This window comes from Macaca fascicularis, chromosome 4 (genome assembly GCF_037993035.2).
Source record: "Macaca fascicularis isolate 582-1 chromosome 4, T2T-MFA8v1.1".
Taxonomy (NCBI): domain Eukaryota; kingdom Metazoa; phylum Chordata; class Mammalia; order Primates; family Cercopithecidae; genus Macaca; species Macaca fascicularis.
Window position 1 is genome coordinate 86,243,267 of NC_088378.1, and position 15,358 is coordinate 86,258,624.

The window sequence follows — 15,358 nt, forward strand, 5'->3', positions numbered from 1 at the left end:
TCTTATAGCGCTCCCAGGATTATTAGGATGAGGAAACTCTCGCCTAATAAATTTTGGTCATACAGGTTGTCTGCTCTCAAACCCTGTTTCCTGATAAGATGTTATCAATGGCAATGTGTGCCCGAAACTTCATTAGCAAGTTTAATTTTGCCCCATCCTGTGGTCCTGTGATCTCACCCTGCCTCCACTTGCTTTGTGATATTTTATTACCTTGTGAAGTATGTGATCTCTGTGACCCACACCCTATTCATGCAATCCCTCCCCTTTTGAAAATCGCTAATAAAAACTTGCTGGTTTTACGGCTCTCCGAGCGGACACCCAGCTTTAAATTTCTCTCTCTTGTGCTCTTTCCCTTTATTTCTCAAACCATCCGAGACGCCTACGAAATAGAAAAGAACCCATGATAAATATCGGGGGTGGGATTTTCCCCCGATATACTATGGTTACTACTATGGTTGAAATTTCTGGTATAAAAAATCCAAACCACTTCAATGATGTATGCTCCTAGGTACTAAAAAGTGAGTTCTTCAACATAAAGACAGACAAATAAAAGGATTCAGTACCAGACAAATCGGAAAAGCACAGAATGAGAAGTTCCACAAAAATCACAGCTACTCATGTTCCATATTCTCTCTCAGGACATAATTTATCCTCTTTGCAAAGAACTCAAATTAAAGTAAATAAAATGGAGAAGGGTGTTTTCTTCCCATATCTAATAGAACAATCTCTTGCAAATCTATTCAGTTGCAAAGACAACTTTATATCAAAGGACAGATGTTTTCCAGACACCAGACTATTGACAGTTCAAAAGAGAACTTGTCAACATGTTATTCCTATGGTTTCTAAGTGCTACTACTTTAATACTCCAATTATGAACACCATAATGAATCTCAATTAAAAGAGGCTTGCCAAATGTCACTCCATAGATCAAGACATCTTGTTATTGTCTTTCAATTTACTTCTTAAATGTACAAATGAGTCTTCATCTCTGGTTTAGACATAAGAGTATTCTATAACCTGTGTTCCCCTAAGAAGTTTATCTTCAACTTGATTACTTACTCATGTTCAGCCATATCTGGTAGATAAGCAGCATTCTCTTGTGATGGATGGGCCATAAAAACAACATCAAGATTTGTAAAAGCCCCTGCTTCAATTAAATCAATTTTGCCACCACCATCTTCTTCTGCAGGGGTTCCCAGGACAATTACCTAGAAAGAAATACTCATGTCAGGGAAAAACAACAAAATCCTCATAGGAAAACATCAAACAGGTTCACTTGCATATGTATTCACAATCTACATTAAAGTCCTTAACCTATTGAGAGGTTTTGTTCTATGACGCTTACGCAGTGGGCATCAAAAAATGGTGCTAAATTAATCACAAAATGTACACTGTTATACCAACTTGGTGCAAAGTATGTACTAAAGACACTATAAAAAGCTTTTCCCAATTTTACAAGTCAACTAATGGCAAAGATAAAAAAAAAAATACTGTAAGTTTAGTTCCTCCAAATTTGTTTCATAAAGCTTCCTCTCGACTAAGCCTTTCAGTGTATGTATATAATTATTCTTAAGTACTTTATAGGTCAGGAACTTTCTGGTAACTTACTACTTATCCTCACAACAACCCTGTGAGGTAGGTGGGCGATCTCTATCATCATTTTACAGGGGGTGTTTTTGAGGAATTGAGTGAAGTGTCTTGCCCCAGGTCACAGAGCAAGTCTTCAAGCAGAATTAGGATTAGATGTCCTGACCTTCTGGCCTCAACTCTGATTCTTTACTGGGCTACCTACTTTAAAACTCTTAACTCATTAATCCTTTATGAAGAACATTAAACAAGTCTTAATGCCATAGTTAGAAACAGCCAACTATTACACAAACTTACTAATTCGATTCCACCAGTTCAACCAGGCAGATTTATTGGTCACCAAACACCTAATTAAACAAAAGAGAACTTTACAGAATAAACATTTTACTTTGATATTTAAGTTTAACTTCTTCAAACAATTTTAAAAATCAAAATAAACAACTAATATATTTTCAAGATCATGTATAAGAACACAATGAAACAAGCTGGAAAAAAGTCTTGGCTTGGAAAGGAAATCAACTTAAATTCCATTTTCAGATAATTAAAAACTTAACCTTGCTAAAACTGAGAACAACCATTTGAAATTAGAAGTGTGGGCTGGGAGCGGTGACTCAGGCCTGTAATCCTAGCACTTTGGGAGGCCAAGGCGGGCGGATTACCTGAGGTCCGGAGTTCGATACCAGCCTGGCCAACATGGCTAAATCCAGTCTCTACTAAAAAATGCAAAAATTAGCTGGGCATGGTGGCACGCACCTGTAATCCCAGCTCAGGAGGCTGAGGCATGAGGATTGCTTGAACGCGGGAGGTGGAGGTTGCAGTGAGCCGAGATAGCACCACTGCACTGGGCCTGGACGACAGAATGAGGCTCTCCAAAAAAAAAAAAAAAGTGTATTACAATTTCCCAAAGTCTAGCTTTTTTTGGTGGTTCTAGCGGTTCTACAGTGCTCAAACTCTGACATGAAGCTGCTTTTTTTTTTTTTTTTTTTTTTTTAAGACGGAGTCTCACTCTGTCGCCCAGGCTGGACTGCAGTGGCGCAATATCGGCTCACTGCAACCTCTGCCTCCTGGGTTCAAGCGATTCTCCTGCCTCAGCCTCCCAAGTAGCTGGGATTACAGGCGTGAGCCACCATGCCCAGTTATTTGTTGTTGTTGTTGTATTTTAGTAGACACAGGGGTTTCACCATGGTGGCCAGGCGGGTCTCGAACTCCAGACCTCAACTGATCCGCCCACAGCTCTTCATTCTTAACCCTTAACTCATTACATACGATGTGCCTCTCGCTGACTACTCAGAACCTTTCAGAAACGCGGTTGAAGCGAAATCTTTCCAGTATTTTGTGACATGGCAAAGGATGCTCCCCCCAACCCAAACAAAAACCTAACAAATACAAAAACAAGCCCCCAGAGACAGAAAAGAGAAGGCAACTAAAGTGAAAAAGCCACAAAAGATGTAGTGTTAGGATAAAAGAGGAAGGTTACCGACACTGGGGAAAATGAGCTAAAGAGTATGAAAATAAAACATTTGTTTTCCCCTTAACCTGAATGACGACTGAATCTTAGCTCACAGTGTAGAATATACCATCTGGAAAAACAGAGTAACACAGGATTAAACTTGCCCCACGAAAAACATAAACGACATTTCCCCGTTTAAAAAGACGAGATATTTCTTAAAATCATAAGACAAAATAAAAATTAAGACTTAAGGATATATTAAGCATCTATGTATAATGCTCATTCACTTCCCCTCTATTTGTATACTTCTAGGGGTTTGGTGGTTTAGCGACTGAAAATTCCTATCTAAATACCAATGACTTGGATCACATTTCCCAGGACTGCCACAAACAAAAGATTTGGAGACGAATAAAAAGGGGCCGTACGATTCCCTACAAAAAGTTATTTCCTTCTGGGATTGATGGCACAACCTTGTCAGCAAATTGCGGTGGCCTCTCAGTTACCAAAAATAACCCGTAATACACACCAGGCTTGGGTGTAAGTTCTTTCCTAAGGGAACAACTCAGCAGAGCTGTTTACAACGAGAGAGGAGGAAACAATAATCTGCAAGATGTTGCTAGGTCAGCAACGCGAACCGACTTTGACTGGCGGTTCAGCTCTGCTCCTGCGCAGAGGCGAGGCCCTTAGGTTTACCGCGGTCCCGCACACACCTGTCACGGGCGGAAGGGCACCGAGACGCGCGGGACGCACCAGGGTCCCGCCCTTCCCGGGCAGTCGGATGGGGTCCCGCACCCGGGCCCCACCTCACCTTCACGGGCGGAGGCGGCCTGGGGAGGCCCTCCAGGGCCCCCCTCACGCCCAGCGCGGCCGCCGCCCCGACCTCGGCGATGAGGTTGTGGCCGCAGGCGTGGCCGATGCCAGGCAGCGCGTCGTACTCGCAGAGGAAGCCCAGGTGCAGCGGGCGTGGCGCGGCGCTCGGCGCCCGGGCCTCCGGCGGCTCCCACTCGGCGCGGAAGGCCGTGGGCAGCTGGTAATGCGGCTGCACTGCCCAGGAGGCGGCTGGCGGCTCCCGCTCGAAGAAGTGCGTCAGCACGCGGTGGGCATGGTGCTCCTCGTAGGCCAGCTCGGGCTGGCTCCAGATCGCGCGACTCAGGGCCCCCAGCCGCTCGGCCGCCTTGTCGATGCACTCCGCCGCGCGCAGCTTCAGTAGCTCCAGCTCGGAGCTGCCATCGTATGCGCCCCCTTCCACGGACCGCTCCACTCCTGGCCTCATGCTGCTCGAGCCAGCTGCTCTCGGTGCCCTCTCGCTCCCTCGCTCGGCTGCAGGTAGCAACCGCCCGCGCACGCGCCCAGCGGCCTCCAAGACCCCGGCGGAGCACGCCCGCCCGCCGCCCACCACACAGCTCCCGAGGCGCCGCCTCCAGTCCCGGGGCCGCCCCCGGCGCCCCGCGGGAAACGCTGGCGGCCGCTGGCACCCTGCCAGGCGCTCTGCCCCGCTGTGGGGTTTTGGGGGGGGGCTGTGGAGAAGGCGGGGCTCGGGACTCTACCACCTCCTTGGCTGCTCTGGCCTTCTGAGTTATGCTCTAAGATTATCGCTTACTTTTCCGTTGTTGCTTACTTCCCACAGCAGCAGAATGAGAACGGTTTTATTAGTTAATAGCCATCAGAGACAGACCAAGTGGAACATAGTCCTCGGAAAAACGCCACTCTCTAGCATTAGTAATTAAAAACCTCACCAGGTTTGTATTTCCTGAAGGAGGCCATCAGTGTCAATGCTGTACTAAGGACGGTACTATACGTAAGTTTCGGTACTGCCCCCACTTTCTTCTTGAGGTTGTATTACTAAAAGCTGCAGCTACTCTCTACAGTTTTCTCATTACTTACTGTCTGGAACAGCAGCTAGATTATGCAGTAAGCTCTTGGTATGTATTAGCTATTATATAATAATTTATTTGAATAGAGTAGAACTAAAAATTTGAAATGAGTTAAAACCAAAGAGTTAAAAGATTTATGGTAATAAATATTCATACTGTTTTGTTGATTTGGACAGTTGTCTTGAACAGCTTTGAAAAGGAACATATGACGGGTTTCGTTAATAATTTTAATTGATGCTGAACTCCACTAACATGATATGTTCAGCTGGTGTTACATTATAACTGGGTTTTTTAATTACCCAATGAAAAAATTCAAGATGTGATGCTCTTGTTTTTCTCCAGAGTGAAGCACAAAGTCTGAAAAACTGTTGTTGACGATATGCCTATTAATAACACTGTAGATGTTTATATTCTGAGGTTTCCCACATATTAAAAGCTTCTATCAGCTCTTCATACCCTATCATCTTTCCTTAATTTGTCTCAACTATGTTAAGTGGGACACAATATGTTGTGATAAACCAAATGTATATTTTGAAAATAAGTCTAAAGGAAACTAACATGCAGGAAGACTATCAACTACTGTTTTTACTACTCTATATGCTAATAATACCAGAGTAAATGTCACATTCCATTTGCGTCTGAAAACACTTTCTTTCTCAGTTAACACTCTAACAAAAACTCAGCTCTAAAAACAACAAATGTGTTATTAAATTCCTGGGCCCCCTTGGTGATACTTAATAAATCTTTCTCTGGTATTCTGCTGACGAAAATTTCCCCTGTATCCACGAGATTCAATATTATCCTGCTCAGTTAGTTGGCTAAAAAAAAGGTGGGGGGATTGGAGAGCAAAAGCAGTATGACATTTGTAGAGCAATTACTCTGTGCCAGGCACTGCACTGTTCCAAGGGCTTAGCATGTGTTAACTCATTTAATCCTCACAGCAAACTATGAGGTTGTTAATGTGGTTATTTATCTTCACTTCACAGATGTATATCCAAGGTTATAGAGCTAGTAACTAGTGGACCCACTGTAGAACGGAAGCCAGAGTCAGCCTCTAGTGGTGGACTTTCAGCCACCATGGTCTATTGCTTATGTAAACAGACATGCAAATTCATAAATGCATCTACAGCTTATCTATTCAAATCAGAACCCACAACAATCACTCATTTTGAATAAATTTTACTGCAGCAACTCTGCCTGCTGACATCAGTAGAACCCATGTTTGCCCTCCTCAGGCATCAATAAACAGCAACAGAAAAGGGATGCATATAATTTCAGAGAAGCTGCTATTTATATTGCTTTGCAGGAATTAACAAAGCTGCCACTTGAGGTGGAGGAAAGACAGATTCATTTCAAGTTCTGTTCCTTGTGTATATATGTGGGTGGATGGGTATACATGCCCACAGGCGTGTATGTATTCAGTTTCTACTGTTGACACCTTGTATTTCTTGCCCATGGTATTTCGCACTCTTGAATTCATTTATCTGATAAACTCTGAAAACTTGCTGACCGTTTATCTTCCCCTCCAGCCTTTAAACTCTTTTGTTTTCCCACTGCATTCCCCAGCACCTAACATCTTATGGTCAGCGTTTCCTCCATGTTAATAAGTATTTGTTGGCTGATTATTCTTCTTGAATCTAATAAACTAATTGAGTAATGGCAGCAATTAACCACTAAACTACACTGACTACCAATAGACATTGTTACACTTCTTCCTAGACTTCTCAGTCCTTTATGTGGAGCTGGGGGCAGGAAGAATTGCTTCTGGAAGCTGATGGAGTTGGACATGTGGCCTTCTTGAATCTGGTCAGCTCATAAATTCTTACTATTACTTTTATTTGTACCCACAATATTCATACAACTGTCTACCCTATCTATGTGCTACTGGTAAGGAACCTGGATATTTTTATTAGAAACAAAAACATTTATACAAGCTCCTTTCCTTTAGCTGGTGCTGGATCTAAGGAAACAACACAATATCCAGAATTTAGAATTTAGTATTAAGATATGTGTGTGTGTGTGTATAGATATATGTGTGTGTGTGTGTGTGTATATATATATATATATATAACCTTTTTTAGGGGGTGAGAGTACAGATAGTTCTCTCTTGAGGACTGGTTTTAAAGTATATAAATATCCTGTCTTGGCTCCTGATGAAAAAAAAAAGGCGAAAAAATATATAAAGATTCCTCTTCTTTCCTGGCTGCTTAGAAAACCAGCTGTCATCACAACTGACTCAATAACTTTGAGAACAGGACATTCATGAGAAATGAGTGCTTTGGTAGAAAGAGTAGATCAAAAATTTCCTTTACCCTGGAAAAGCAGTATTATTCATGTCTGAAATACAGCCAAATTGTACAAGACTATACTGGATATTATTTTGGGCTTCAGATTCAGAACTCCTTTTGACAAGGCGGCAGGCTTTTGTATGGTTTATATCCTTTGAATTAAGATAGAAATAATAAAATCCCCAACATAGCAAAGCACAAGCTCACGGCAAAGTACGAGCTAAATGAGAAAAAAAAGATGTTTTTGAAAACATAGAAAAAGGAATGGAATGAAAAATAAAATGAAGAAAATTAAAGGTAGAGAAAAAGTAAATACAAGTACCAGAGAGCTTCAGTGCAGGCTTTCAGGAATGAAAAGCAAACAAACCAATTGTGGGGGTAAGGAATAAAAAGTGCAAAAATGATTTGATCCATGGAGAGAGTGCAGATATTTCACCAAAAAAAAAAAAAAATCAAACTTATAATATCTTCAAAATATACAATATTTCCAAAAGTACATGTAAATCCAGCCTACATCTTTTCAGTTTAACAATACTTAGAACTACAGCAATTTTCTCCTGAATAAAATGCTGGCCACTGCACGATTTGGGGACTGCTGCTACCAGCATGGAGAAGCAGCAAATCACAGTGTCACTGTAGTATACTGGTCATTTACAACATTCTCCTAAGCATCCCCAGACACACATGCAAACTTGGTTAACTCCAGAAACCTCTCTAGCTGAAATAAACACGTAACATGCACTGGATAGCACATGTAAAATCAATCTGGGCTAAGGTGTTGGAAGAGCTGGTTGTCATATGGCAGAAAGCAGACAACTAAGAGAGTAGGTGAGCAGAAAGGTGAATTTGATTGGGGATGAAGGGACATAGAGGAAGTATACAACACATTGCTAAGGAATTACAACTTTATGCTGGTTTTGGTGGCTCATGCCTGTAATCCCAGCACTTTGAGAGGCCGAGGTGGGAGGATAGCTTGAGCCCAGGGGTTCAAAACCAGCCTGGACAACATAGGGAGACCCTGACTCTACAAAAACCAAATAAAATAAAATAATAAAGTAAATAAGCCAAGCATGGTGGCACACACTTGTGGTCCCAGCTACTCTGGAGGCTGAGGTTGGAGGATCGCTTGAGCCCAGGAGGTCAAAGCTGCAGTGAGCATAATTACACCACTGCACTCCAGGCTGGGCAACACAGTAAGACCTTGTCTCAAAGTAAAATAAAATACAACTTAGACAATGAGTGAACTATTGGATGTTATTAAACAGGAGAGAGATAAGATCAGAAATTTGTTCTATAAGAATAATTGATGACTATGTGGAAGATGAATTGGAAACAGACCTAGGTCTGAGATAAGCTGAAAGCTTTTGCAGGCCGCAAGGGGTGGCTCACGCTTGTAATCCCAGCACTTTGGGAGGCCGAGGTGGGCGGATCACTTGAGGTCAGGAGTTTGAGACCAGCCTGGCCAAAATGGTAAAACCCCTTCTCTACTAAAAACACAAAAATTAGCTGGGCGTGGGGCAGACGCCTGTAATCCCAGCTACTCAGTAGGCTAAGGCAGGAGAATCACTTGAACCTGGGAGGTGGAGGTTGCAGCGAGCCAAGATTGTGTCACTGCACTCCAGCCTGGGTGACAGAGTGAGACTCTGTCTTTAAAAAATAATTTAAAAAATTAAAAATAAATAAAAGTCTCTTGCAAAGTCCAAGGATTCCAGAAACATTCCATGGGCAGAAGTGGCCAGACTTAATGCCTCACTGAATGTTTGTTTAGGTGAAGAAGGTGCTACAGAGAAAGAGGGAAAGAGAACTGAAGTTTCTCAAGTTAACAGCTGAGTGAATGGTAAAGCCATGAAACAAAATAGGGGCAGTAAGAGAGTGAGGGGCAAGTTGATGGATGTGCATTAGACACGTGGAGAGGAGGTGGATGCAGCTGTCCAGGAGGAGACCAGCAGAGCACCAAGGAAAGTGCATTTCTACATAGCTAGTATAAGTAATGGTATACCCAGATGGGAATTAAACCATCCAGGGAGTGAGTTGAAAGGGGAAAATGTAAGCTGAGGAAGCAACCCTGGAAAACAAAAAGGGAATGAGCAAAAATGCCTGGCAGACCCTTGCTTCTGCTGGGCAAGATTCTATTACAACTCGTTTTCAAGTTCTGTACAGATTTCTTCAAATGGCCCACAAAGTGAAGGCAGCAACTTTAAAGCCCTGAATGTCCTGGTACCTGATGACTTGAGGCTCCCTTTGGCTTTCCTTCTCTTGGCAGTGAGATTAGCTGCTCTGTTCTCCATCGCTATTCCTGGAAATGAGGACAGGGAGGTTCTGAGAGGACAGGCTTTTCCTTTGCCCTGATTCCCCAGTGTGTACAAAACAACACAGCAAAGACGTAACCCAGCTTGTGGTAAACAAGAACATTTCTCTCCTACCGTTATGGCTTAGGAAAATGGGTCGAGAACTTTGACTGCCCCTGGTCCTCTATACAACATCTACAGCTTGGGCCCAGTGCAGTGCTTTGAAAGTCCTTCAAGAGATTCCTACATTGATCCCTCAAGCAATGTGTTCACTTTGACCGTGTACATACCATGGTTAATAATTACCTTTAATAAGGATTCACTTTGCAAACTTCCTGGACATTTTGTTGCTACATATTTCAAAGATGCTAGCAGGAATGGATGGCAGGTATAGATGGTCACAGGTTTACAATCCTCAAGGTGTTCTATGGGAATAAATTTTATTAAAAATGTGATAAGAAGTCATGAATAAATAAAAATATGTGTGTTCAAAAATTAGTAAATAGGCCAGGACTGGTGCTTCATGCCTATAATCCCAGCACATTAGGAGGCCAAGGCAAGAGGATTGCTTGAGCTCAGGGGTTCAAGACCAGCCTGGGCAACATGGTGAGACCCCCCACCATCTCTACAAAAAAGTTAACAAAAAAAAATTAGTTGGGTATGGTGGTGTGTGCCTGTAGTCCCAGCTCTCTGTCTCTGCATGTACATATGCTCAGGTTTGTGTAACAAATGTAATCTGTTTATGGCTGGGGCCCTTTTGCAGATACTCTGTTTGCTCCATTTTTATCTTTAGGCCAGACTTGAGGCATTAAATTCAAATCCAGACCACAGATGGTTATTATAGATTTTATTGAATGCTTTGAAGGGAAATAAAGCATTATATCATACCTTGCACTGTAAACTTTCCTTAAAATGCTTTAAGAATTTCTCTTTTTCCCCAAAACCTCTCTCCCTCTGGCAACTGACTCATCTCCTTTCCTGCCTATGTATACCCAACAGCCACTCCAGCTGGGGCTCCACCCTTATCACCTTATTTATTTATTTGAGACAGGGTGTTGCTCTGCCACGTGGGCCAGAGTGCAGGGGCGTGATCACAGGTCATTGCTGACTCAACCACCCAGGCTTAAGCAATCCTCCCACCTCAGCCTCCAGAGTAGCTGGAACTACAGGTCCAAGTGCTAACCTCCAATGTGACTGTATTTGGCAGTAGGACTTTAGGGAGGTAATTAAAGTGAAATAAGGTCATAAGGGTAGCTCTCGCCTATAATCCCAGCACTTTAGGAGGTTGAGGCAGGAGAATGGCTTGAGCCTAGGAGTTCGTGCACAGACCAGCCTGGCCAACATGAGACTTTACCTCTACAAAAGAATATAAAAAATTAGCTGGTTGTGATGGCACAGGGCTGTAATCACGGTGCTTTTGGAGGCCTAGGCAGAAAGATCGCCTGAGGCCAGGAATTTGAGACCAGTCTGAGAAACATAGCAAGACCCTATCTTCTCACACAAAAAAATTTAAAACTAGCTGGTCATGGTGGCATGTGCCTATAGTCCTATCTATTAGGGAGGATCAACTGAGCCCAGGAGTTTGGTAAGCAATGATTGTGCCACTGCACTCCAGCCTGGGCAACACAGTGAGACTCGGTATCTAAAAAACCGAAGATTAAAAGGTTTCTCAAAAGCTTCATTTTACAGTCCTATTTCCTCTAATATTAAGTTTTCTAAGTCAACTAACAAAAATTTCATCATTGCTATTATTGTAGGCTACCTGACTTTACTAAAATTAGCTTCCTTTGTTATAAATTAATTTGGCTTAGGGGAAAAGTTTGTTCAAGATGAACTATGATAGAGATATTTATTTATGTTTGTTTATTTTTCCAAGACATGGTCTCACTCTGTCACTCAGGCTGGAGTGCAGTGGTGCCATCTCTGCTCACTGCAACGTTTGCCTCCCAGGTTCCAGCAATTCTCCCACCTCAGCCTCCCAAATAGTTGGGACTACAGGAGTGCACCACTACACCCAGCTAATTTGTGTATTTTTATTAGAGACGGGTTTCGCCATCTTGGCCAGGATGGCCTCGACCTCCTGACCTCAAGTGATCTGCCCGCCTTTGTGATCAGCACTTTGGCCTCCCAAAGTAAGCCACCATGCCAGGCCTGATAGAGATATTTAATTCAATTTTTTTCAGGCAAATGTGATAGCTGGTCAATTTTTTGTTTTGTTTTGTTTTTTTAAAATCTTTTTGTTTGTTTGTTTTTTAGAAACCTCACCTGGAAAATTTCTAAAAACCTACAATGCCATTTTTATTATCATTTCAGAGAAGTAAATACTTTCTTCATTGTCTAATTCATACCAAGTGGCAGCAACTAATGCTCTCATTTCTTTTCTTGTCTAAAATTAGCTTATAATTGTACCCGAGTGGTGGTGTTGGCAAGCGGTCCAATTTCTTTCTCCAGAAACACTTGATCATGCAGAGGTCTGCAACCATGAAGACATATAATATGGATCTATCATGTTGCTTTGAAAGTTTGATGCTGGGTGCAGTGTCTCACGCCTGTAATCCCAACACTTAGGGAGGCCAAGGCTTGAGCTTAGGAGTTTAAGACCAGCCTGGGAAATACAGGAAATATAGTGAGACCTTGTCTCTACAACAAATGCAAGTTGGAGAATGGCTTGAGCTTAGGAGTTTAAGACCAGCCTGGGAAATACAGGAAATATAGTGAGACCTTGTCTCTACAACAAATGCAAAAATTAAAATAATAATAATAATAATAATCTTGAAATGCCAGATTTGACCATAGCACTAAATACCAAGGGTTAGTACAAGACAAAATTAATTGTACAACAGTGTGTGCTGTTGAATGGTAGTGAACCAAAATTATATTGAAAGTGTGAATAAAAGGCCTAAAATCAGTTTTAAAACTGGAATGTCCAATGGTTTATATTTACCATTAGAAGAGACCTATACCACATAAATTAATTTTAGAGTAATAGAGAAACTATCAAAGGAAATGAACAATGAATGTGTCTGAAGGAAAGAGAAAAGAAAAGAGGGGGAATAAGGAAACAGTATGCAGCTGTGAAATTTTTACATTGCTGTAGTCTGGTCTAAATATTTATTTTAAAAATTAAGTCTGCAATAAAATAATAAAATAATAACTCAGTGTTTTTGGAAGAGCATTTCAGCTAGGTGCAGTGGCTCAGGCTTGTAATCCCAGCACTTTGGGAGGCTGAGACGGGTGGATCGCCTGAGGTCATGAGTTCAAGACCAGCCTGGGCAGCACGGTAAAACTCCATCTCTACCAAAAATACAAAATTATCCAGGCTTGGTGGCACATGCCTGTAATCCAAGCTACTTGGGAGGCTGAGGCAGGAGAATTGCTTGAACCCGGAGGCAGTGGTTGCAGTGAGCTGAGATCACACCACTGCACTCCAGCCTGGGCAAGAGAGTGACTCTGTCTCAAAAAAAAAAGAAAAAAAGAGGATTTCACAGGTACTGATGTGAACTTCCTTCAGAAGAGCATAAAATGTCTGGATGTTTTTCTTTGTATTAATTTAGAAGTCATTTATGGCCATTGTCTGGACCCATTACTTCATTAGGGGTTGCAAAATTGTGACATTATAATTCTATTATCTCTTATTTTATTGTCTGCAATACTTTTAGAAAAACAAAGCAAAACAAAACTTCATTCATCAACCATTTGGGTTACCCTGAGGAATAAATTTATACAGGAAAGTTAGGATCCAAAGGTGACCAATTAAGGTTGTTTTTTAGTATAATTATGAACTTGTGCACTTAAAAATATTTGATATGTTTTAATTCATTGCAGTTATTGTTCTTATTGCTACTCAAATTGTCTTATCTCTAGCCAGGATGGTCTTTGGAATCCTTTTCACATGACCCCAAAAGCTTTTGATAACTTTTTTCTGATACAACAAGGTATTTTAGGCTCATCCTATACATTTTTCCCTCAAACATGGAATCAGCCACACTTTCAAAAAGTCATTGTCTATTTTAAGACGAAATTATATTTAGGGATTATGGTCTGGGCCCTAAGGGGTGCCAGATGATACTGGGCTGGTCATTGTTTCTAAGCCTTTTCAGTGGACAACGCTAAGAACTACTTTTTTTTTTTTTTTTTTTTTTTTAAGATGGAGTCTCGTTCTGTCACCCAGGCTGGAGGGCAGTGGCGCGATCTTGGCTCACTGCAACCTCCACTTCCCAAGTTCAAGCAATTCTCTGCCTCAGCCACCGGAGTAGCTGGGATTACAGGCGCCTGGCACCATCCCCAGCTAATTTTTGTATCTTTAGTAGAGATGGGGTTTCACCATCTTGGCTGGTCTTGAACTCCTGACCTCGTGATCCACCCGCCTCGGTCTCCCAAAGTGCTAGGATTACAGGCATGAGCCACCACGCCCGACCTTTTTTTTTTTAAGACCGGTCTTTCTATGTCCCTCAGCCTAGAATGCCGTGGCACAACCATGGCTCACTGCAGTCTTAACTTCACAAGCTCAAGTGATCCTCCCACCTCCGCCTCCCCAGTAGTTGGGACTACAGATGCGTGTCACCACACCTGGCTAACTTTTTAATTTTTTGTAGAGACGGGGACTCACTTTGTTGCCCAGGTTGGTCTCCAATTTTCAAGCCATCCTCCTGCCTTGGCCTCCCAAAGTGCTGATACTATAGGCATGAGACACCATGCCCCAGCCAAGAAATACTTTACTTTTTTTTGTTTTTTTTTTTTTTGAGACAGAGTCTTACTCTGTCGCCCAGGCTGGATTGCAGTGGCGTGATCTCAGCTCACTGCAACCTCCACCTCCCAGGTTCAAGTGATTCTCCTGTCTCAGCCTCTCAAGTAGCTGGGGCTACAGGCACCTACCCCAACGCCCAACTACTTTTTGTATTTTTACTAGAGATGGGGTTTTGCCATGTTGGCCAGTCTGGTCTCAAACTCCTGACCTCAAGTGATCCTCCCTTCCGGGCCTCCCAACATGCTGGGAATACAGGCATGAGCCACCATGCCCAGTTGAGAAATATATATATATTTTTTGAGACAGAGTTTTGCTCTTGCTGCCCAGGTTAGAGTGCAATGGTGTGACCTTGGCTTACTACAACGTCCATCTCCTGGGTTCAAGGGATTCTCCTGCCTCAGCCTCCCGAGTAGCTGGGATTACAGGCACCCGCCACCACGCCTGGTTAATTTTTTGTATTTTTAGGAGAGACGGGGTTTCACCATTTTGATCAGGCTGGTCTTGAACTCTCGACCTCAGGTGATCCACCCGCCTCAGCCTCCCAAAGTTCTGAGATTACAGGCATGAGCCACTGCACCCGGCTGAGAAATACTTTTTAAAAGAGAAAATATATCACACGCAAGACCCCTTTAACTGATCTGCTTGTACCAGTCTCTACTGTTCCAATTCATCCTCCACATTTTTGTCAGAATATCCTTATTAAACACAAATCTGATCTTAACCTCTTGCTTAAAAAATCTTGATGGGGCCAGGTACAGTGACTCATACCTGTAACCCCAGCATTTTGGAAGGCTGAGGCAGGAGGATCACTTGAGGCCAGGAGTTTGAGACCAGCCTGGAAACATAGCAAGACCTACCTCTACAAAAAGTTAAAAATTAGCAGGGCATGGTGGTACATACTTGTAGTACCAGCAACTTGGGAAGCTGAAGTGGGAGGATTGCTTGAGCCCAGGAGGTTGGGGCTGCAGTGAGCCATGACTACACCACTGCGCTCCAGACTGGGCAACAAAGCAAGACCCTGGACTGAAAAACAACAACAACAACAAAAACTTTCACTCTAAATCTCCATTCCAATCTCTTTAGCATTCTTCCTTTCTTCTCCCCTAGTTCAGCAACACTACACT

At 42.6% G+C, this 15,358-nt stretch overlaps 1 protein-coding gene across 11 annotated transcripts in view; it reads right to left on the reverse strand.

Annotated features, from left to right (window-relative positions):
• Positions 1-15,358, reverse strand: part of PM20D2 (peptidase M20 domain containing 2) — a 35,776-nt gene that overhangs the window by 13,527 nt on the left and 6,891 nt on the right. For 3 of the 11 annotated variants that reach the window (XM_074037491.1, XM_074037490.1, XM_074037489.1), the window contains 2 exons: positions 1,885-1,934; positions 1,060-1,208 (listed from right to left, as the gene is read on the reverse strand). In XM_074037491.1, the coding sequence (XP_073893592.1) occupies positions 1,060-1,115 (56 nt within the window). In that variant the 5' untranslated portion in view covers positions 1,116-1,208; positions 1,885-1,934. Of the gene's footprint in view, positions 1-1,059; positions 1,209-1,884; positions 1,935-3,747; positions 4,466-9,420; positions 9,496-9,793; positions 9,913-15,358 lie in introns of those variants that run through there. The other 8 variants (XR_012433619.1, XR_012433620.1, XM_005552379.4 and 5 more) reach the window with 5 other exon arrangements.